The sequence below is a fragment of the Lepisosteus platostomus genome, chromosome 14 (genome assembly GCF_059453375.1).
Source record: "Lepisosteus platostomus isolate fLepPlt1 chromosome 14, fLepPlt1.hap1, whole genome shotgun sequence".
Taxonomy (NCBI): domain Eukaryota; kingdom Metazoa; phylum Chordata; class Actinopteri; order Semionotiformes; family Lepisosteidae; genus Lepisosteus; species Lepisosteus platostomus.
Genome location: NC_142624.1, coordinates 26,337,727 through 26,360,702, shown reverse-complemented (window position 1 = coordinate 26,360,702; position 22,976 = coordinate 26,337,727). Strand labels below are relative to the sequence as shown.

Here is a 22,976-nt window from a genome sequence, read left to right as displayed (position 1 = left end):
CCTAAGCTTTTCTGCATTGCTATTAGCATGTCTGTTTTGCCTAGTTTTGCTAAAAGTCAAAGAAAGACCGAATTAAGTGTTGTATCCCATGTACCATATTTTTGGCATTACTTTGTGTCCTGCTGTGTTCCAAGCAAATTGATGTTTAAATCCTATTCACTTGGGTGTTCTTTGTCATATTTGTTTCATATTTCTGCGTTGTTTTAGGCGAGGTCCCCTTAAGCTGGGAATGGCTAAAGTCACTCATGTGGACTTTCCGCCACGTGAAATTGTGTCCTACACCAAAGAAACTCAAACACCCGTCATGACGGAGCAGAAGGAAGGTAGGTATCCATCTAGTTAAGGCTTACGTTAAACATGGGTGACTTCAACATTCTTCTCAGACTTGTTTTCTTGCATCATTTTTTTTTTTGAACGGCCGCTAAAGCCAGCCATCTAATAGCAAAAGTAGGAGACCCAGAGAACAATCAGGACAGCTCTGTCGTTCTCCAGTGTTTTTGAACTAAATATTTATAGCTCTTTGCTGTGGTCGTGGCTACCCATTTTATATGATCATACAAATGGAAGCAGGAAGCATACATTGAGTGGAAATTATCTGCCCTCTCCATACAGAAAGATGAAAGCTAAAGAAAATTGCGGAGGCCAGGGGATATGTAGGAAGGCAAAGGGAAGATTAAATTTGCACACAGGTCCACAATTACCGGCCACCCCCAAAAGACGACGCGTCCTGTGGCTCACTATGCAATTAGTTTTCAGTATTAGAAAGAAAGGTGGTCGGGATTAGTAATTTTATGTATGTATTCTCTGCTAATGTCTGTCACAGTCTCAGTACATTAGTATTGGAATACTTGGAGCAGTACTGGAATAAGTGTCATGTATGAGTGTTTGGGAAGCGAACTTGGCTTTTTAATTTCAAGTGTTCACTGTAACCTAAGACAGATCTTTGTTATGCTTGTGTGTATATTTGTAATTGTTTTGTTAAAAACACGTTCTTTATGATTCTATATGCAAATTAATTTTTAAATTACCAGAATAAATTGCTGTGCAGACCTTAGATTATTAACTAATACTATAACTATTGATAACTAGTAAAACTCTTTTGTAATTCATTCAGAGTCCATTCATGACATGTTCGTCTAAAAAAACCTCTGTTTTTTAGAGTGGTATTTAATTAGAGTAGTGGAGTTGTCGAAGGAGTATTTTACTTGTGTGTAAAGAAAAGTGTAAGGCAGTTAAAAATGTTTGAACACCTAGATGAAATAGGAAGATTTGTGGGGGTTTTTGTTCCTCAAAATCTGATTCCTTAGGGAATCGTTGTCAGGATTGTACTGGAGTGGTGCAGTTGCTTGTGTGATAAGGCAAACACAGTGTAGCACAGTTACACTTTGAGAACAGACTGTTGCTGTGATTATGGATCCTGTGTTTGGCTGTTGTATGATGAACTTCCATATCCATCAATGTGTTGCTGAGGAGGTGATTTTAAAAACCCCAGGGACTAGGGATGGAAACAGTCATATGGCAGATATTTTAGACAGCGCACATTTCTGTTAACAGTCATTTGGAAAGATGTGTCAGAATTTGAGCAGACCGACCATCAAATGCAGTGAGAATCAACTGATAGGAGCATTGTGGTGTTCTTGTATTTCATGTTATTTAAACAAATTATTTTTTAAATTAAACTTCATATTTAGAGTGCTAAACCTGTTTTGAAAGAATGTGTTTATTACTATTGCTGAGTGTTTTGATCCCTGCACTTTGAGAGTACCGTTGACCACAGAATGCTGATCCTGTGGTAGAGATCTGTTCTGGTACTGGTCCTAAACCACATTTGCTCTCAGAAAGGTTTTTGGCATCGAAACGTTGGACACGTTTCAGCTGGGTTTACATTTCCGACTTCTGAAGATTGTGATTCTTTTTTTCCACTCGGAACCAGCCAGATTGTTTGTGGTAAACTGTCTTTGAGGAATGCGAGTTGCCTTTTCTCCATTCAGACCGTGGACAAAAACACAGTGCAGTTCCATCGAAATTGTAAGTGAATCCACAGATATAGAGACTGGCGCTAGTATTCACGCAGAAAGGGCTTTTGGAGTTGGATCCGCAGTCTTGTCGTGAAGTGTTTGGAGTAAAGTTAGCCTTATTGTGTTCAAAAGACATCCGTAAAAGTTGTTTAACTTTAGCTGGAAGGGTTTTGCCATTACATCAATATGTAATTGATGCATCAATACGCAAAGGGGCGGAGCGATGGCTCTGTGGCTAAGGATCTGCGCCTGTGGCTCGAAGGTTGATGGTTCAAATCCCGTGGCCGGCAGAGGAATCTTACTCCGTTGGGCCCCTGAGCAAGGCCCTGAACCCCAACTGCTCCAGGGGTGTTGTACAATGGCTGACCTAGCGCTCTGACCCCAAGCTTCTCTCCCTTTCTGTGTGTCTCATGGAGAGCAAGATGGGGTATGTGAAAAGACAAATTCCTAATGCAAGAAACTGTATATGGATAATAAACTGATCTCTTATCTTATATGTAGGTCTCTATCACATTCTGTTATACCATTGAATTTTTTAAACAGTATTTCAGTTCATTCAGGTTGCCTGTCCATATAAACACTGACTGATTTTATCCCCTTTCTGGCTCCATTTTCTTTGTTCCCTGTTATATACATATATACAGACTCGTTAAGTACTGTAAGTAGGGCATCCAACTTTTTTAGGCCTGTACATTGGACCTCATGCCTTGCAGTCCCTCAAGCTGATCCGACTGAAAGATCAGGCAGTTGTGGTCTGTGGACATCCTCCATGAGACGCAGAAAGATGAATTATCATAGCACACGCTTGATATTCTGTGTGGCACCACATAGATCAACTGGTTGAGTGATTCATCATATTGTCAAGTAGAGCAGACGTTGGTGAGCTCTCAAGGTCAGCAGGCGGCAGGGGGAGTAGAATGTAGTGAGACAAAGACTGCACTGAGGGAGAGGCGGTCTAGTCAGGTGGCTTCCTTCTGAAGGCTCAGACAGCTGATTACGGCTCCTAATTGCTACTGTGTACAGAAGGCAGAACTTGTTCGATGTACCGTTAATGTGAGATTCACTGGGCTGGTTCTAATAGACTTTTCTGTCAGGAACTGAACAGTCTCATCAAGTACATTTAAATGTCAAGATGAGATCTAAAAGGCAGAAAGTTTAGCTGTTTTGGACTCTTGTTATTAATATGTTCTGCGAAAGTAGGGTTGCATCTCTTTTTCTGAGGGCTACTGCAGGCTCACCTTGGTACAGTATGATTTGCTTTTTATGTTTCTGCAGCGGCTATAAATCCCACCACGTTGTGCCTGTGACGTACAGATGAAGAAAATTGAATTTTCTGTGGTCGAATAATTCCGGTGTCGGTTTTGTCAAAATGAGGTGCACAGTTCAATGACATTTGGGAATGAAAAGAAAAACAAGATAATAAAATAAAATTATCTACATCCAGTCAATAAGTCTACAAACCCAGGAATGTTCTCAAACATTTGCTATATCGTGGTGCAGTTTTTTTTTTATATCCCAGCTGATTGAATCGAAGATTTTAATGAAAAAATGCCAAAAATACAAATTTATAGGAAGTGATAGGCTATGTAATATATGGAACAGCTTTTTGAATCAGCATTTTTCTGGAGTAAAAGAGGTTGTGGAGTGTTTAAATTTGATATTTAATTAAATTTGATTATTTTAATCACTTGGACTTCAAAATGAGGTTAATACATTTTTTACCATTGAACGAATTCAATTGCCTCTTGTCACAAGTGTCTTACTTTAAATGTAATCACTATTTTTTATGTTCTAATTGGCCTTTTGCTCTCACATCTCATTTCTGTATTGTTTCAATAAATGATCTGTCACTGGACATACATACAAATGTAGCTGCACTGTTTCCTTGGATGTGTACAGTAATTGATGCCACCACTTCTGTGCTGTACATTCATGAAATGGTATTTTTCTTATGGCTTTTTAGTTTAAAATAGCATATCTTTCTAGTCATTTGAAAACCGAGACCACTGCCATTTCCAGAACTTCTAAGCCTTTTCTTTTCTAGCAAGGAAAAGGAGAAAAAGGACATTTTTAAAAATAAATTACATTTTAAAAAGCAATCAAGAGACTACTGAAAGAAAAAGAAAGCAAAATACATTTTTAACTCTAACAATGTCTCTTGCAGGTGTTGCTGTTGATGGTTTGGTGGATCCAAAATACAGTATACAAAGTATGATACGAAAAGTGTAGGTAATAAAAACGTGAACTTTGGAAATGTTGAGGGGTATTAATTCGCAATTCAAAAGGCTGATTTTTGCCCTTCGCAGTGTCACTTCAGAGATGATTGGTCACTTCAGAGTAAAAAGGATGCTACATACACTGACGTGTTAGCCTGATCTCAGTTCTGATACTTCAGGACACAGTCCATGGAAAATAACTTGGATTCCTTGAAGACAGTCAAGATGCATGAAAGTAGCAGAGTAGGTCTGATTCCTTGTCATCTTGTTGAGAGCCCAAGACAGTCTCCTTTTATTAAGACAGCACTGAAAGATGAACATGTAAAACAGAGGCTGTATTCCTGTGCATTTTTCTTCTTTTGAAATTCTGCATCAGGTCTGCGGGGTAGAAAAAGTATACTTTGAGTCCTTTGTTTTAATAGTATTTTAAAATATTCTTGTGTATAGTTTTCCATGTTTTTAAATATACAGCAGGACACAGTGAAGCGTTTGGTTGCAAAAATTAGATTTACTGATGAGTATGTCTTTTTAAAAATGCACGAAAACAAAAGGCTACACTTCTTGCAAAAAATAAGAAAAGTAGACTGAAGTTCGGAGCAAGATGCCTTGTGCAGTGCGCTAGCGTCACTGGTTAACATCAAGACGTGTTTGAGCTGATCATGTTATGTGAAAACAAACTAAGAATTTGTTGTCTTACACCATATGTTTAGCAGAGCACTTTCACCTCTTCATGTTTGACATTCGCTGAATGGGAGTCCAGCCCCATACTGTTTCCTGAACATGTGAATTGTCTGGAAGAAGAAGTCACGAATCACTGTCAGCCCGTTTCAGATAAATAAGTATGTGGTGAGTGTGGGACACGTCAGAGTGGAGGAGTACTGTGGTACCAGTGATGAAGAGCTCAACCACTCCATTAACTGCTGAGTGTCTTCACATTGTCAAAATGCCTAAAGAAGTGCCAGTCCTCTATCATACAGAAACTACCTAATTCCCCTTCACTGATCAGTAATGCTAAACCTTTCTGAAGCCCAGAAAAGTTAAAGGCATTACTGATGCAGCAATTTAAAAAAACTGATAAACACAGTTTATTTAACTTGTTTCAAATTCTCAAATCCCAGGTTGAGCTATATAGACCTTTTGTTCTGTTTCATAAAACATACTGAGAAATGTTTTACAAACATTACTTCTCTCTGCCTCCTAGAGGTTGTTTTTTAACATGTCTCCTTGTTCTGCCAAGTTTATCCTGAAACATAACTAACACTGGAAGTGTGGAAACTCAACTTAACAAAAGCCACCTATTTCACAGATGATTTAACTTTGATTAACCTGCTTCACAGAAACACATTACTCAGACAACTGGAACTTGGCTCTAGCGTTATTGCTGGGTACATCCTAATTTACAGCCCAGCTTTTCTTTCCATCTTTCTACAACAGTGTCACAATTTTGACGTTGAAATACATTTTCGAAAAGAATAAGAGAAAACCTTGGTGGTTCATTAACCTTGTCATTGGCATTCATTGACAAAGAGGTGAGAGGTGGGGAAATTCTAACTACTACTATCTGTGATGCTTTCCAGTCTGACTCTAAATCTCACGGCAAAGAATTCAGGTGTTAAGTGTATAACATACTGTCGTTAAAGCACTATGTATCGTACAGCAAAGCTGACAATAACTTTATTAAAATGTAGATTCTTTTTATTCATGTCATTATTTAAATGAAAAAGGTCAACCATCACCCTGTGGGTTACACATATGAGCTTGTGCGCTATTATATTTCACTCTCCAAAGGCAAATGAAAAGCTCCATGACACTTTCTTTTTGCATGTAAGTTTGATACTTATGTCATTCATGGTTATTGCCATTACATAACTGACTATGGCTTTAGCCAAATTAGCATCACAGATGGTGCGGCTTTAAAACATTTCATAGATTTTCAGAAGACCAATTAAAATATCCTTCCATCTGCACATATGTTTGACCTTTCACAGATTCATTGATGATAATTTGCTGACAATTCACACAGCATCACCAAGTAAGGAGCACAGTACTGTAGTTTTGAATTCAAAACCAATATATTTCAGCTTCCGTTCTTTAAATTGAACTTGAAGTGTATAGATGTTCGGAGGGAGTTTTTATTTCCTTTTTAAAGCCCAATTAAGTTTATTTAAATTATTTTAATTTCTCCAGTCATGTAATGTTTTTGCATTCATTCTGTAAGCATCAAACAAAAAAGCGATCCTAGTAGACTGCGAGTCTAAAGTTAACATGCAAATCAAATCAAATAGCAAGCAAATTATTTTTTCCTTCAATTATCTAATTTTAGTTTCAAACTGGGTCCAGTGTAAATGACTTTTAAATGTTATGGAAATTAAGCATTTAATCATGAATTACAAAAAAACCCATATACATGATGACATGAATGGAAATGATACACATGATGGGAAACGAACAGTTTTGTTCATAAGCGGGGGGCAATGCGTGTACACCCTGGCTTAAAAACATGTCAGCCCTCCAAACTGCTTTTTAAAAACGGAATCTCTAGTCAAGCAAATTGTATTTTGGAATATATTCAGAGTGTGTGCGTACAGCATACATGTGTTTCAAATTATATTCATTCCGAAAAGATGCCTAGATTATCTACGGGTCTGTTTTGTCTTCTTAATAAATGAAATCAAGATGTCGAAGTCAGATTTTTCGGAGCCTTTTGGTGCGTCTTCAGAGGCGGATTTTTTGGAGGTGCGTACACACCTGCAGAGTGGGGTGTAAAGGACGTGAGTTTTGTACTTGAACAACGCCAGACCCCCACGAGCCGAGGCTGCGTTTGCATTAATATATTGTCCGGCGACAAAGAACGAACGTCTTTCTATTGCTCTGTGTGATTATTTCTCCCCCTCCCGTCCTCCCCCCCCCCAAAAAAAAAGCTTTCATTTCTTAAGTGGCACAAAAGCTATAATTGGCACGCTTTGTGGGGAAGTGTCAGCGTGCAAGAGATCGGAGATCACTGAGAATTCTTTTAAGCGTTCTTTCCCCTTTGCACTACCGCCTCCTCAGCGGGGTCACCAAGATCACTAGCTTTTCTTGAAATGGCCATTTTCACTGGCAGGTGCATTATACCCTTTATTTTCAGATTGTCTTTCCGTTCTGAATGCTTGGCAGGTTGATTGCACTGGCTGCATTGACGGGAAAGGGCTGACAAATGCGGCTGGGCTGGCTGAAAGACAGTGATTACTGTTTTCCTTTAAGGCTGATTGAGGCCCTTGAAAGGAAAGATTTTAACCTTCTCCATTTGGTTTGAAAGTATGAGCATATATTGAAATCGCTCATGCCATTAACCCAGTTCTGTAAACTTGTCAGAATGCACCCCCCTCCCCACCAGCACCACCACCCTCCCAGAAGAGGAAAAAAAAAAAACACTGTTCCCTTTTCATAATGAATTGGCAGATGACAGTTTGCTCCAGATTAAGTTAATTTAAACAGGGGCGTTCTCCTCGCGCAGGAAGCGTTTTTCCATTTTCGGACCTGTACACGCACGCGTTTGATGTATACAGAGCGTTAATAAAATAGGTGTGTGTACAAGTAAATATGCGTGCGTATTTGTCCAGAAACTCTTGAATCCTTGGCAGTTAGAGAAGATTTGATATTTTCTGCCTGTGTGTGGTTTGGCAGCTGGTAAGCCCTACAAGCTGTATTTTGTTATAAGTCCTTGGGTTGAATAGTTGTCTTAAGACCCCCCAGTGGGTCGGTAATTGCACAGGCTTACTGTTTTGGGGAGAGACATGACTGGAGGCAGTCAGGCGGAAAACCTCTGTGCCATCCCAGTGCCACCTCATAGCGGAAAAAGACAATCCCAGCACTACCATCTGGTGTGTGCTGTCTTGTCAGCTGGCCTGGATGCTGGGACCAGGCTTAGGCAGCTGGTTCCCATCCTCTATCCCATCACCCCTCATGTGGAAGGGCAACTTGTTACTGGGACATGGAGGAGATGGCTGTACTAACAAGTGAACTCCCTGTTGAATAGCTGGCGTCCTATTAAACACAGGGAAGCAGTTGTTGAGAGTCAGACCCCTGCTGTTCCTGCTCTTCACAAATGACAGCCTTGCTTCTTTAAGAACAGGATCTTTCAAGGAACTGATATTGTGTAGGCAAGCCAAACAAATGCAAGGCAGGCACACAGCAATATTCAATTTACACATTGTAAGCTCTCCGGGATGGAACAGCGTAATTGAAAAGATCACTCCCATAGGAGCATTCCGAGCGCACGAAGGAAATGGTGCTGTGAAAATGACTGCCGATCCATTCCAACTAAATATTAAACGTGTAAAAATGCTGTAATGTTTTTATCCGGTTGACATTTCGGTGTCCATGAGCTCCCTTTTGTTCAGTTATATCTGGACCGCTGATGCCAACAACGTGGGGTTGGTGCTTTCTTAAGTATTCAGAAGCCGTGCTTTTAAAAAGGAGGCGCAAGAAAAGATCATTTTCACATGCATTTTTGCCACTCTTTGCCACAAAACTGAAGCAGGCAGTACTGATTCCATCGTTTTAGTAATGGAGCTTCCCCTAGTTAAAAGTATGTTCGTGTTAGGTTTGAAATGCACGTTTTCAGAATGTTTCTGCTGTTTTGATGTGTTGCTGTAATGCGATATACAGTCATTCAGAAATGATGCCTCAGAGAGCTGACCTTGGCTTCCACTCAGCTGTGGCTTTGTCCTGTAACGTGCGGCAAGCTAAACAGACTTTCTGATAAAGTACTGACTTGTCCTCCACATCCTGCGAGTAAAGATCTTGAGGACAGAATCTGCATTGATTTTGTTTTGTGTTTTCTTTTACATGTTTGCAGAAGCTGTTGTCAGCCATTCACCTGGCAAAAACTGTCAGCTTGTGCGGTGCCTTTTATCATGTCTGTATGTCTTGTGTCTTGATTAGGATATACAGCAGTCATGGCAATTTAGATTAGTTTAGTGGAGGTACAGGAATAATTATACCATACCTGTTAAAAATATAATTTAAATGATTATCTATGATGTTCAGCATTCCTTTGTAAGTGCAAAGGTACATTTTTTACCCCCCTTTTTGAGTGGCCTTTGGAAGATTTGTTAAAGGCCCAGGTCTATAGGCAATATCTCTTGTTGCCTAAAGTCCAATGGAGAATACCATCAGGACCAACACATTTATTAATCCTGAGCTCCTCCACTACCTCTGGTCCTAGCAGCTTGTCAGTCACAGTGATTCATTGCTGGTTTTGAAGAACAGAAGTCTGCACATCAGTTAGCCGTGATTTTCCTGATCTGCCTGATATAGAGCTGTTTTGCTAGGAGCATATATTTATTGTGATTATGCAGCTTAAAGTTTGTGAAAAAAACGTAGCATTCAGGTAGGAACACATACAGTATATAGTCCTGGCATATTTTGCAGTTAACGCGATTGATTCTTCTGAACTGTATGTAGGAGGTGACTTTCTGTATTGTACTGAATTTGAACTTGTCAGTATGGTGATATCTAGTGCAGTGTCAAATAATGTTATGTATTTGAAAATGCTGAATGCCAGTATGTGGAATTTATTTATCAAAATGCCTGTATCTAGGGGGGGGACAGTCAGACTCATTTGAAAAATGAATTTTCTGGTTGGACCAACATTCTGTGATGAACAAAATCGACAGGACCAAGGGTTGAGTAGCTCTGAAATCACCACATTTACACTGACATTTAAAAATACCACACAAATATCCAAAGACATAGGACATCAACTGGGCAAGATTTAAAAGATGCTAAGGTGTTAAGCTATTGTCCGAATGACACGAACACTAGATGCGTCAAGCAGTGTGAATGTGAGCTCTGATGCTGGTGTGCTTATATTGTGCAGAAGAAGATGAAGAGGAGGAGATCGCCCCTCCCAAACCAGTGGTGGCACTCCAGGAGGAGAAACCTCAGCAGAATGAGGAAGAGGAAGGTGAGACCAAACTCCTCTGCTTGTACTAGACTGGGAGAACCCAACCCTATAAGAGACATTTCTCCATTTGTCATATTCACTTTTACTAAATGTAGATTCTGACTTCAGATCATTCACAGTCTCAAGCCTCCATTTAGCTCTCCGATACTTGTTTTCTAAATTTTTGGGAGGCAAAGTATGAGATTGATTATTTATTGACGTCCGAGTATTTTTCTTTCACGCGTCCTATATGGATTCACATGCTATCCAGTAATGCTTCTGAATATAACTAGATGTTCTACTTTTTAGATTTTTTTAGGTTTCAAAGAATCAGTTTCTTTAGATCTTTTTGTGAGTGACATTTCACTTACAGTTTTCAGAAATGTTGTGATGTATCTTTAAGGGATCACATGCTATATAGATTATGTTCCACATAGTTTATTATAATCTATATGTTCCAGCTGTATTGAGACCAGTACAAGGTCATATTATGATATGTGGTGCAGCTACTGAATTTTGTGAGGGCCCTCTGTAATTGTAGAACTCTTCCATGTTGAAATGAGCAACTTTAAGTACATGTTATGTTAGCAGTAGTTAGTTTCCTGATATATTGTGTATACCTAAAATCACTTATAATCAGAACACTGCCCTTAGACCCTCCTATTTCCCTGCCTTAAACAAGTAAAACCATTAAACAATGGTAAGTGTATTAGTATGTGTGTACTGTATGTAGTTTAAAGTATTATGAAAAGAGTAATACAGCAAATGCAGTGCCCTACAGTATACAAAGTAGATCCAATAAAATTGAATAATAAAATGCACTGAAAACAGTAGATGCATAGCTCTATTGAATAGCTTTCTCTCTGTCTCCAATTGCACAAATTGAAGATTCATTCTTGCCATACATATGTGCCAAACTGGTCACTATCATCCCTCCCCTCAACTTCAAAATCTCGATTGTAACTCCATATCAGTCACTTTTCTAGCCTTGCCTTCCCCCTTCCTACTTCCTATTTTTTTTTGCCTTCGTACTTGTTTTCGGTTTATGAGCCGTATCGAGGGTGATGCCACGCGATCACGAAAGCACCAGCGTGCTATAGGCTCAACAAAAGCTTAGCTCTGGTGCGTGCCCCGCCACATCTGAATCTGTGAAATTTCCCGCATTTATTTGTTCAACGCCGACACGTGTATACACAAATTTGCCTACAAATATTTTGTGTAAAACGCTTGTCTGCTGTTTAATACAACAAAAGTCCAAATACAAAATGTAGCGGACGCAGAAGAAGCATATGTTTAGCTTATGGCTTTCTGCTTTGTGCAGTTCTCAAGGACTGATATCCATGTAAATGGTGCAGAAGGACTGCAGGAAAACTGAAAGATATATATGCCAATTTGGGAGGGGGAATCCCATTTTAATACTTCAGGGCTCTAGAATGAATCCAGCTGCGGTACTGTGCTCTCTGCTTGTAGACTGAAATCGTTAACTGCATGCAAACCCCAGAGGGCAGCCCTGCCATGTTATAGCCAGCAGCTATATCACTCTGCAACTCACAACTGGCAACCCACTGAAGCTCAGTAGGTGTGAGCCTGGTCAGTACTTGGATGGGAGATCTCCTGGGAAAGCTAAGGTTGCTGCTGGAAGAGGTGTTAGTGGAGCAGGTAGGGGGCACTCTCCCCGTGGTCTGTGTGGGTCCTAATGCCCCATTGTAGTGACGGGGACACTATACTGTAAAAAGACACCGTCCTTCAGATGAGACATAAAACCGATGTCTTGACTCTCTTTGGTCTTTAAAAATCCCAGGGGGTTTCTCGAAAACAGCAGGGGTGTTACACTGGCGTGCTGACCAAATTTCCCCCTGGCCTTTACCAATCATGGCCTCCTAATAATCCCCATCTCTGAATTGGCTTCATCACTCTGTTTTCCTCCCCACCGATAGCTGATGTGCGGTGAGCAGACAGGTGCATCATCCAGGTGGGGGCGGAGGTGGTGGTGGAGGGGAGTCCCCATTACCTGTGATGGGCTTTGAGTGGAGTGTCCAGAAAAGCGCTATAGAAGTGTAAGCAATTATTGTTACTGACGCTCTCTCTGGACACGAGCATCTGAGTGACAGGCTTCTGCGGTGTCTCCCAGCTCCCCCCCACGAGCTGACCGAGGAGGAGAAGCTGCAGATCCTGCACTCCGAGGAGTTCCTGTCCTTCTTCGATCACAGCACCCGCATCCTGGAGCGCGCCCTGTCCGAGCGGGTGGACGTCTTCTTCGACTACAGCGGCCGGGACCTGGAGGAGAAGGAGGGGTACGGAGCCGGCGGAGGCCACAGTTCGTTTTTTAACGGCGCGTTTTCAGAAAGTGTGCGCCAGTTCTAGCAAAAAGGCGAATGCTACTAAAACAATGAATGTGCAAAATACACGTTAATAATCTGGAAGCCTACAGGAAGATAAAAACAAAGAAAAAACAAAGTGGGTTATGAAAAACAAAAAGGCTCAACCAAAATTAAAATTAAAAAGGCTTTTGCCCAGCCACAGTGCAGTTTACTGTTTCCATTAGAACAGTGTTTTTCACACAATGCCACCAAGTGCGTTTGAAGGGTAAGTCGATCTCTAGTCAGCCTTGCAGAATCATTTTTTTTTGCTGCAGTAAGCCTTACCAGCAAGAGACATTGTGTCTGAAGATTTACAGTAATCCAGGAATCATCATTGAGTAGGAATAGTCTGGGGCTTATTGGCATAGGTGAAAACACACCTCTTAAGTACACCCAAGAGCAATTTCTCAGGATATTCCCAAAACATGTAGATAGGTGGTGAGCGCTTTCTAAGTGCGTGAAGGGTAGAGAGGATCAAGTGCGATCCACCTGTGACATTACTGGTCTGGTGTTGCATGTGATCTGTGCACAAATTTAAAATGAATTAATGGTGTGCTAAAAATGTTTTTTTATGAAAAAGAAGAGAAGACATTTTCTCAGACTGCATCCTAAAATGGCCTACCATCCACTGTGTCTAGTCCTCTTTTCCAGGACTGATTTTAAGCCTTAGAAAGAACTTCTATAGAGACAGACAAAGCAGTTCCCCTGGGTGTGCATCAGAGCAAAAGGCCGAGCAGTCCGAGACATGTAAACTGGGAAAACCAGGGAGTTCAGAAGTTTCCTTTTAGCCTGCTATGTGCAGACGCCATCTTGCCAGGAATCTGAATACTTATTGTAGGCCGGGGTGGACAGATAAAGAGCTGGGAGCCAGTCAGAAAAGGGAATATATTCCAGGTCAGCTTGTAGGCCCAGGAAATAAAGAATCCTGTACTGACTGGATTCACTAACAGCTCCTCAAACGAGTACCGTAACGCTGGTGTACCTAGATGAAACCATGTTCGCAGCCGAGAAGCCATCAGTAATGTTTAAAATTGGGTAGAGCCAGACTACCGTAAACTTTGGAGTGCTGCAGTGAGGCTGGCAAAATTCTTGGTTACTTAATTCTCTGAGTAAAACTAGTCACAATAGAATTCATTTATTCTAAATGCAGTAGAAGGAATGACATGGGGATAATGCAAAATAACAAATGAACTCGAGGACGTATTTCTGCCATGTAATTTAACCTGTAATGGAGATGAGTCTAGCCACATCTGCTTTTATTTTAATGATCTCAGACATATTCCGAATGAATTTCCTGGAAGGGTAGAGGGGATCTTAATACCCAAATCATTAAAACCTTAGGACAGCTACTGAATAGGAATATTAAAGGGAAAGTTGTCCTGGCACATGGGTGGCTGATTTCAACCAATTAGTTTTATGTCCATAAACTCATAACATTGTGGCAGAGCTAGAAATAGTCGAAAGGAATAGGAGAATGCAATGAAGTGAATTATAATGTTTGGATGCCTGTATATCGATAGGAGAAATGCTCATAGGCCAGGTTTTTGTGTATTTGTGGATGCCATGGTCACCTAATTAGTCTTGTCTTTAATCTCTACACACACAAAAGAAGCATGTTCAAAATTCTAAGAATAACCATGATCACATTAAAAGATTGTTTTACATTTGATCATTGTCAGATCAAAGCTAATTACACGAAGTCCTTCAAAAACTCTTTAAAATGACTTAAGCAGACAAAATTGAACCTTCAGCTGAAGAGTTTGCTTTTAAAACGACTGAGCCTAATTTATAGGGTTTAATGTTGTGCTTATCTCAGTACATTGCATGCATTAAGGCTTGAAGTGTCTCCTGTCCCTGATCCAGATGTATTTTGTAATGATTATCTTAAGGAAAAATAATTATTCAAGCTCTGTTTGGAAATAGAGTGAATGCGACAGATTAAAACATGTCCAAATTATACATCATAATTTGGTCACATTATTATAAAATCTGTATGAAGGTCATCTAATAATTACAAAAAAGTTTTCTACATCGTAACAGAGACAGATGGACACATGCTGTGTGCTAGTGAGCCTGCCTGCCAGTAGTCTGACTGTGCATTTATCTTACAGAGAGATCCAAGCCGGGACTAAGCTGTCTTTGAACAGGCAGTTCATGGATGAGCGTTGGTCCAAACACCGTGTTGTCACCTGCCTTGATTGGTCTCCTCAGGTAAAATACATCGTACTGTCATTTAGAGAGAGGCTCCGACGAGCTTTTGGTTGCCAGGTGGATGGACAGATGCCGATTTAAACGATACAAAACACAATTTAAATTTGCCGGGTTTTGTTTTTAGAATGAAGTTAGGGTGGAATTCCACATCGATGTGTGAGCTATGAAAGTACAGGTACAATCATCTCTACTATAGCGTGAGTTTCCATAAGGCAGCTTGGCTGCTATAATGCCATTGATTTATTAAGGAATGCTTTAGCCTTAACGCGGGTCATGTGGGCTTTAATGCAATTCAAGTGTACTAGAACTAGTTACAAACGTGGAGTAAAAACGTCTGCACAGCCTCAGCGCAGCGACACAAGCTTGGGATACTGGCATATTCTCTCACCCATCTGCGTCAGTTCATCCATCTGCCTATGCGACAGGGTGTATTTTTTCATTCTTTGGGAGCAGTAGTAGAAATATTGCTGTTACAATGAATGGGAAGGATACGAAGCGTTCAGTGTCTGGTGCTTGTGAAGAAGACAGCGATTTTTCTGGGAGAAAAAGCTTAATGTTATAAAGCGGTACGAAAGAAACCAAAGAGCAAAAAATGTGATTTCATTCACACTACTGGACTTAGTGGTGTGTTTTTTTACGAAATTTCTTCTGCTGCAGAATTTCGCACTGCTTAGCGATGTAAAACGATGTATTAGCGATGTATTATGTCTCATTTTATCTATTTTCTCAGTTTTCTGTTGAAAAGTTACACAAAAACATGTTATGCCGAAACAATGCATTCAAACTAATAATATGGCCAATTACTATTGAAAATAAACACCTTTGTTAATGGGAATCTGAACTCTCTGCCCCTTTGCCCCTTAATTCCCATTGAGCCAGTAGATTCTGTAGCCTGATTTTCTATAACGGTGTTTTTCAGCATTACAGCTATTGCATTGGAGCAGAAATGGCTGTATAGGTTAATTCCAAAAACAAAGCAGCTTATGAGCTTCTTTCAGCTATGTGTACAACTGAGAAAGACAGCCTAATTTTCTAAATATCAGCTTAAGGGTTTTAAGTTACAAAATAAAGTAGAAAATGACAGTGTTCAATGTTTGTCTAGCACTTTAAATTGTTTAACTATTAGGTATTTTATACGTGCATACCAAAGTCAAATATTCATGATGTATCATGATGATACAAACGAGAGAGAGAGAGAGAGAGAGAGAGAGAGAGAGAGAGAGAGAGAGAGAGAGAGAGTGTAATTTTTCCTGGAAGGAGTTCAGAAATATATGATGTCCATTATAATAAGTAAGCTAGTCTTGAGTTTCAAACGCCTTTTATCATAGGTGACTTCAAATAGCAGCCATGGAGGCACTTCCCTGCCACGGTGAATAAAATCAGAACCAAAGAATCTACATAAAAGTCACTTTAAGGTTTAGCATAGCAACCGCATGAGCAAGAAAGAGGCTGGTGCTGAGACAGAGTTTCTCAGCAATAAATCTTGTTGTACGGGTGGTTGCCGCCTGTAGCCAAGCATTCACTAACACCACAGAGGGTAACGTTTTTTTTTGTTAGGAGTCAGGCCTTGAGGCTATCCTGACTTCCTCTTGACATTCATTTTTACTGATTTTTCTGTCACCAGTATCCTGAGCTGCTTGTTGCCTCATACAACAACAACGAGGATGCCCCCCATGAGCCAGATGGTGTGGCCCTTGTGTGGAACATGAAGTACAAGAAAACCACACCAGAGTATGTCTTTCATTGCCAGGTATGATGCGAGATCCTGTCGCGCCAAATGGGTGGTTTGAGCTGATGAGTTTGGGCCCCTGCCAGTCATTTCCTTCAGCTTCTCCGCATGGTGATTTCACTGGGCTGGCATGCGCCTCGACCACATCTATTTGCAAACACATGCTGATGGAGGACCTCAAGCCTAGCAGTTCAAAAGGAAGCCTTGAGCTGCCTTTCTGCCAGCACTGAGGATGTTTAAACATGCTTTAAAAAGTTAACTTGCCATTGTGTAACATAACAAGAGCCCAGTTTAACTGCTGAGGGAAAAAAAAATGATTGCTTGAAATATGAAGAACATGTAGCTTTGTAGTTGGCAGCCTCTTTTTTTTTTTAAGTACGTGCCCCGGGATACATAGAACAAGACACTGAGTAGAAACATATGTGCTCCCTCAAAAACGGATGTAGTTAGAAACGTCTTTCTCAGACAAAACCCAAAAAAGTGTGAACTCCCAAGTATTCATTTTAAGTGGGGAAAGGAGTTTTTTTTTCTTTCCCCAATGTCAGTTTTTTGAACAATCACTTGCGTAAATTAAACCAAACGTATGATCAGACGTTGTAAGATTACCGAGAAGCTTAAGTCTTAAGTAATTGCTTTAAACTGGCAGCCCCCAAAAATTCGACAGGCAGAAAACGTGCATGAGTAATGTAGACATAAATCATACTTGATATACCCTGTCATAACTCAGCTTCTACTAGAAAAGTGTGTTGAATGGCCTGGTCTGAGTCATGGAAATGTATGCGCGAAACATAAAATAAAAACAAGCAGCATGCCAGCTGCTATTTTAAGGAAAAGAGCATGTCTTTGAATCGAATGGGGTTGTATATTATTTTTAGCAAGTTATCGCACGCGTTCGGCCGAGCGCACGGATTGGATGTGACACTAACGTACACGGCCTCGCTGAAGTCATTTTCCAGAAGCCTGTCACTTCTGCGCTCCGCAGTCATCAGTTTTAAAAATACCCCATGTTGAGGTTTGGGGTCGTTTTTTTTTTTTGTTTGTTTGTTTTTCCCCACACAGTCAGCCGTGATGTCCGCCGCCTTTGCAAAATTTCACCCCAACCTGGTGGTGGGAGGTACTTACTCTGGGCAGATCGTGCTGTGGGATAACCGCAGCAGCAAGAGGACCCCCGTGCAGAGGACTCCGCTGTCGGCAGCAGCACACACGGTATGGTGAGGACAGACTCGTCAGTCTGTTGGGAATCCAGCATCTTCTCCTGCTCCTCCCTGATCCCTTGTACATACTGCATGAACTCCAGCTGTGATCACCGGAAAGATTTAGATGGTGGGATCATAGATAGATGAACTGACAGACACGGAGGTCCAAGGAAAAAGTGCGATTTCTAGAACAAGCTGTTATTTGTCATGAAGCCCGTATTCTGCCATTGTCTGTGCCCCGTCTTCTGCTGTTTAACTGTCTTTGCACTTTGTTTTGCTTTTATCGAATGTGTTTGAATGCAGCACCCAGTGTACTGTGTGAATGTGGTAGGCACGCAAAATGCCCACAACCTTATCAGCATCTCCACTGATGGGAAGATGTGCTCCTGGAGTCTGGACATGCTGTCCCAGCCACAGGTATGGGCATTCAAAATAAGCATTCCTTCTACACATGCCTGGCCAGCGGCCGCAGAGCTGCGAGTTCTTACTCTGTAGCTAAAGGGCTGTAAAATGTAATTACCGAAGAACTGTGATCCATAAGCTTTTTGGACAAATTGCATTTTCACAAGCCCGTAAAATCGACTTTTGTTTAGGTTTCCTTTCAAAAGCTAATTTAACATTCCTGCTGTCATGAGAACACATAATGGTTTTCATTAAGGGAATGTCAGTTTCTTAGGAAGTGTACCATGTTTCATTCCAAATCTCTTGCCACGAAAGTCCCATGTCAAATGTTAATCGCTTATGAACGGTTAGCTGAATTTCATTTGAGCACAAACGCCCAACAGTGTGTCGAGTGAATTTATGTGGTGTGATGTCTGAGCATGTTTGGCAGGTAAGGAGGCTGACGTCTCGTTGTGCTTCTTTCTGACAGGACAGCATGGAGCTCGTTCACAAGCAGTCCAAGGCTGTGGCTGTCACCAGCATGTCTTTCCCACTTGGAGACGTCAATAACTTTGTGGTAGGAAGTGAGGAGGGCTCCGTTTACACAGCCTGCCGTCATGGAAGGTACATCACCGACACGTTCTCTGATATCGCAGGGCTCTGCAGCGCCAGGGGTGGCCCAGGAAAAATAACTATGGCAGCTTTTTACCCAGGCCAATACAAATATTCAACTATGTTGATTTCCTTTCCCCAAATAGCTAGAATTTTTTAAACACCTAATCATATGAGATGCCATTTTAAATAATGAAGAGAGTCTCTCGTTTGTGATGTCAACATCTTTATCCTAAAAAGCCACAGAGAATCGCCGTGCTCTCTTGCAACGTAAACGAATCGCTTTTACATCTGCAGCGTCTTCTTATTTTTTTGCCGTGCGTCTGAAGTTAGGTTTGCGGCAAAGGTCTCCTCAAGAGATAGTTTAGGAGCCCTGTCCTAAGTTCCTGTTACCCAGTCGCTTCTAGGGCAACCAGGTCACGGCTGATGTTTTCAGTGGATTAAGTCCCAGAGGACGCAAAAATAAAAGTTGTGGTGGTGGTGGGGCTACACAGATTTTTTTGTAAATTATATTTTAGAGGGGCTCAAATCAAATTGACCTGTGTTGATGCCAAGTTTCCCAGGTCCTCTCTTTGATGGCAGTATAATGTCCTTTTTAATGCCTGAGGCTCAGGAATGGTTGCTAGGTTTTGCATTGCAGGTTTAACTCCCTTAATTGAGGGAGTGATTTTCCACTTCATTTCCAGTAGCATAACAGTCTCATCCAGATTAATAACCCACAAGCATCACTCATGTGGGTTATTTACCTTTCAGGAATATTATGAGTAAGAGTCTTTTAACAGCACGTTAACTTGTTACTCTGTTAGGTCTGATGTTTCATTTGCTGCTCTTTACCATTGCTGTGTATGCTTAATTTGGTAGCAACAAGAATTCATACATCATGTTGTGTGGAATAGAAAAATACTCTTTCAGTGCTGGAATCCAAAGAAATACACAGCTGGTTTCAGTAATCCTTATATAAGGTCATTATCTCCTTCAGATGGATAATCCTGGAACCCTTAATCCAGGTTCAGAACTGTAAGCATTTATAAAATGGGATCGACCGCAATTAGCTTTCAGTTTCTGTCATTTTCCAGCAAAGCGGGCATCAGTGAAATGTTTGAAGGCCACCAAGGACCTATCACAGGTATCCACTGTCACACTGCAGCAGGACCCATTGATTTCTCCCACTTGTTTGTCACCTCATCTTTTGACTGGACAGTGAAACTGTGGACCACTAAGGTACGAGAGCTCTGATGCCAGGGAACTAAAATGTGATTTTGTTTCAACCTGATATATATTTATAGAGAGATTGAGATTGTCAAAGCCAGAGGAAGTCACACGATACCTCCTTACTCTTAAAATTCCCTAAAACGGGTGTACGGATGCAGGACAGATGACAAATAATTACGCAGAGTTTCAGGCTAATAATGGATCAGAAAAGACAGGGTGATGTTCAGACATCTGTTTTTTACAAGTGTGTCTCACATATGCTTTAGGCTCATATCATTCAGTGTGTATTTCATAAGATCGCCCTGTGCCAGTTCCTGTGTAAAGCAACATCAGAACGGCGGAAAACAGGAAAAAAGCCATTGCATTAGAACTGCCTTGAAATAGTGAATGCTTCTGGACGACCCATAAAATCCTAAGAATTACAGTAAGATCAATTAAGAAAAAAAGATCCTGGAAGCTAATGCAAATGATCAGATATGAAATTGGAAGCAGCCCTGCATTTCAGGGATGAGCCAGCTGCGTTTTCCCTTCAGGTTTTAAATAGAGCTCTTATGTGGAGGCTGCTGGTGTATCTGGCTCTTAATTCGATGCTGGTGGGCTCTGCGGGAGCAACAATGAGAGCTGACGTAATCCCTGCCCGCGGCCCTTGTTTACAACTCGCGTTTATTTTTGCCTCGCAGAACAACAAGCCATTGTACTCGTTCGAGGACAACTCGGACTACGTGTATGATGTCATGTGGTCCCCCACCCACCCGGCCCTGTTTGCCTGTGTGGATGGCGTGGGCCGACTCGACCTGTGGAACCTCAACAACGACACCGAGGTAACCGGCGCCGCTCGCCCGCGCACGGACAGGCCCCTGGCCAGGGGACTCGTTCAGGGCTGAGCCCTCCGCGCCTGCTTGGAGGAAAAAGCCGCCAGCTCAGGGCACAAAAATCCATTCACGCTTTGGAAGAAAGCAGCTGACATGGCTGTCCTTGAGGAAGGGAGAAAAACACTAGTTTCTAGGCTACACAAGCCTGATGTATCATTTACTTCTTTTTGTCCAAAATTCATGAATATACTGCAAATTATCTAGGATTTACACATTTCTTTGGTTCTCTATTGGAAACAAGTAGGTGGGATTCGTTTTAGTTTACTTTTTTCACACCCAAGTATGAGTTTCCAAATACGTTTCCAATAATAAGGATGTAGCTCCACATTATCTAAGGTTTCTACATTTCCTTGGTTGTCCATTTGAGAGTACGTTGGGTAGGATTCATTTAATCTAGAACATCAGCAAGATGCATTTTGAGAAAAATTTTAAAAGCCCGGAGGATGAAGTCTTAGTAAACTGTTACCATGTTCCACAGGAGTTTATACAGAATTGAGAGATGTTTATGATGTGCTAGCTTTTCACGCTTATGTGGATATGTTGTTTGTGAATTTGGCATTTTGATGCATGTATCCTAGTGTCACAGTGGTGTTTTCACTAGCACTATTTTCCTAAGGGAAATGAGTGAAAATCCACCTGTTTTTAGGTTCCTACAGCGAGTGTAATGGTGGAAGGAAACCCTGCTTTGAACCGTGTCAGATGGGCCCACTCAGGAAGAGAGATTGCTGTTGGAGATTCAGATGGGCAGATACTTATTTATGATGTTGGAGAGGTAAGTAGCTGAGTGACCTAGTAATTGTTAACGAGAGATGAAACTACAACTCTGATTATGCATACAAAAAAAACTTTAACAATGTGAGAAATTTAAAGTGCTAAAGTCTAGTATGTAAATTCAAGACTCATAAGAGGAGAATCATATGAAGTGCTTACATTGAGCATCAGAAATAACATTGCTCTTTATGCTTGTACACATTTTAAAAAATAAGGTACTCTATACAGGTTTTGGGTAATAATTGATCATTCATGACTGATCATGATACACTGAAGTGACTAACATGCGTAAGCACTAAAACACCTTATTAGTGAAAGAGCTGGTTAGATACAGGTGATTTAACCTGTTGAATGTTAAATCTGTTGAAACAGACAGAAAGAAATCAATATGTCCCACTTAGAATAATGCCTTTGTGTCTGTGCTGTATTGGAGTGACACCTCAGGTGGAATCGCCATCAGTGGGGTATAGTTCTTTTTATTGATGACTTCTGTAGAAAACCTACTGGAATAGATTGCTAAATTGTGTATCAATGAGTGCAGTGTGGACATGCAAACTGATTTGCTAATAGTTTTATACACTGACTAATGAATGGGGAGGTTCAATTGTGAGGGTAGGAGTATCTAGTCTATAGATGCAGAAACCACTAAAAGTAAACTCCTGTTGATGACAAATACTGATCAGAATTCAATTGTCTGTAATTAATAATAAAATGTCAGTGCACCCAATACAAAGAGGTTTCCCGACACCTTTATGAACTTGTTGCAGTTCAGAGTGCTGTTCTTTTTTATGCTCAGTATATTTTAAGGAAATGATTGAAAAGAAAAATAATTTACAAGTTCAGGTTCTCAAAGCACTTCTGCACTTTCAAAATTTCTCTGTGAAGGTATTAAAATACCAGTTTATATGATTTTATTTTTGGTATCTTATCTTAGTTTGGTCCAATAATATATTTAAACTTACTTAAATGGAAAAACAGTTCCCCCTGTCATTCCAAGCAAATATTTCCCTTTGCATAACAGAAAAAACACTGTACATGTGTACTGGTATTCTTAACAGCGGGACTTGGGCTAGGTTTGTATGTCTGTACTGAAGCACAAGAGTAGATCCTGTATCAGTTTTCATTTGAGCACAGTTAACCCTTGTCAGAAGGAAACCTCATGGGGAATAGTCTAGAAAAGTTAAAATGTTTCTGGCACTTATTCTTCTATTAACAATCCAGCTTTCAGATAGAAGGTAAATGTGAATCGTGATCTGTCACAGTAAGGGGGGGTCAAACCTCAGTGATGGTTAGAAAATTGTGTTTGATCCCATGACCATTAAAGGGACTGCAGGAGAGGAGAAAATTCAGCTTTTGTGCAGTGAAGGGAAATGTATGGTTTTACATCCATTTTGTTTAGAACTTTGGTAAATAGTACACCTCAATTACTGTGCACTTTTGCTCCATGACACGCTTTACCTTGTTTCCAC

At 40.7% G+C, this 22,976-nt stretch overlaps 1 protein-coding gene across 4 annotated transcripts in view; it reads left to right on the top strand.

The window, feature by feature from the left end:
• dync1i2a (dynein, cytoplasmic 1, intermediate chain 2a) overlaps positions 1-22,976 on the top strand; it is a 32,859-nt gene that overhangs the window by 8,654 nt on the left and 1,229 nt on the right. For all 4 annotated transcript variants that reach the window (XM_088605312.1, XM_088605310.1, XM_088605311.1 and 1 more), the window contains 11 exons: positions 208-323; positions 10,098-10,184; positions 12,295-12,457; positions 14,635-14,734; positions 16,359-16,484; positions 17,523-17,669; positions 17,963-18,076; positions 18,531-18,664; positions 19,729-19,873; positions 20,545-20,685; positions 21,383-21,508. In XM_088605312.1, coding sequence (XP_088461438.1) covers positions 208-323; positions 10,098-10,184; positions 12,295-12,457; positions 14,635-14,734; positions 16,359-16,484; positions 17,523-17,669; positions 17,963-18,076; positions 18,531-18,664; positions 19,729-19,873; positions 20,545-20,685; positions 21,383-21,508 — 1,399 coding nt within the window. The remainder of the gene's footprint in view (positions 1-207; positions 324-10,097; positions 10,185-12,294; positions 12,458-14,634; positions 14,735-16,358; positions 16,485-17,522; positions 17,670-17,962; positions 18,077-18,530; positions 18,665-19,728; positions 19,874-20,544; positions 20,686-21,382; positions 21,509-22,976) is intronic.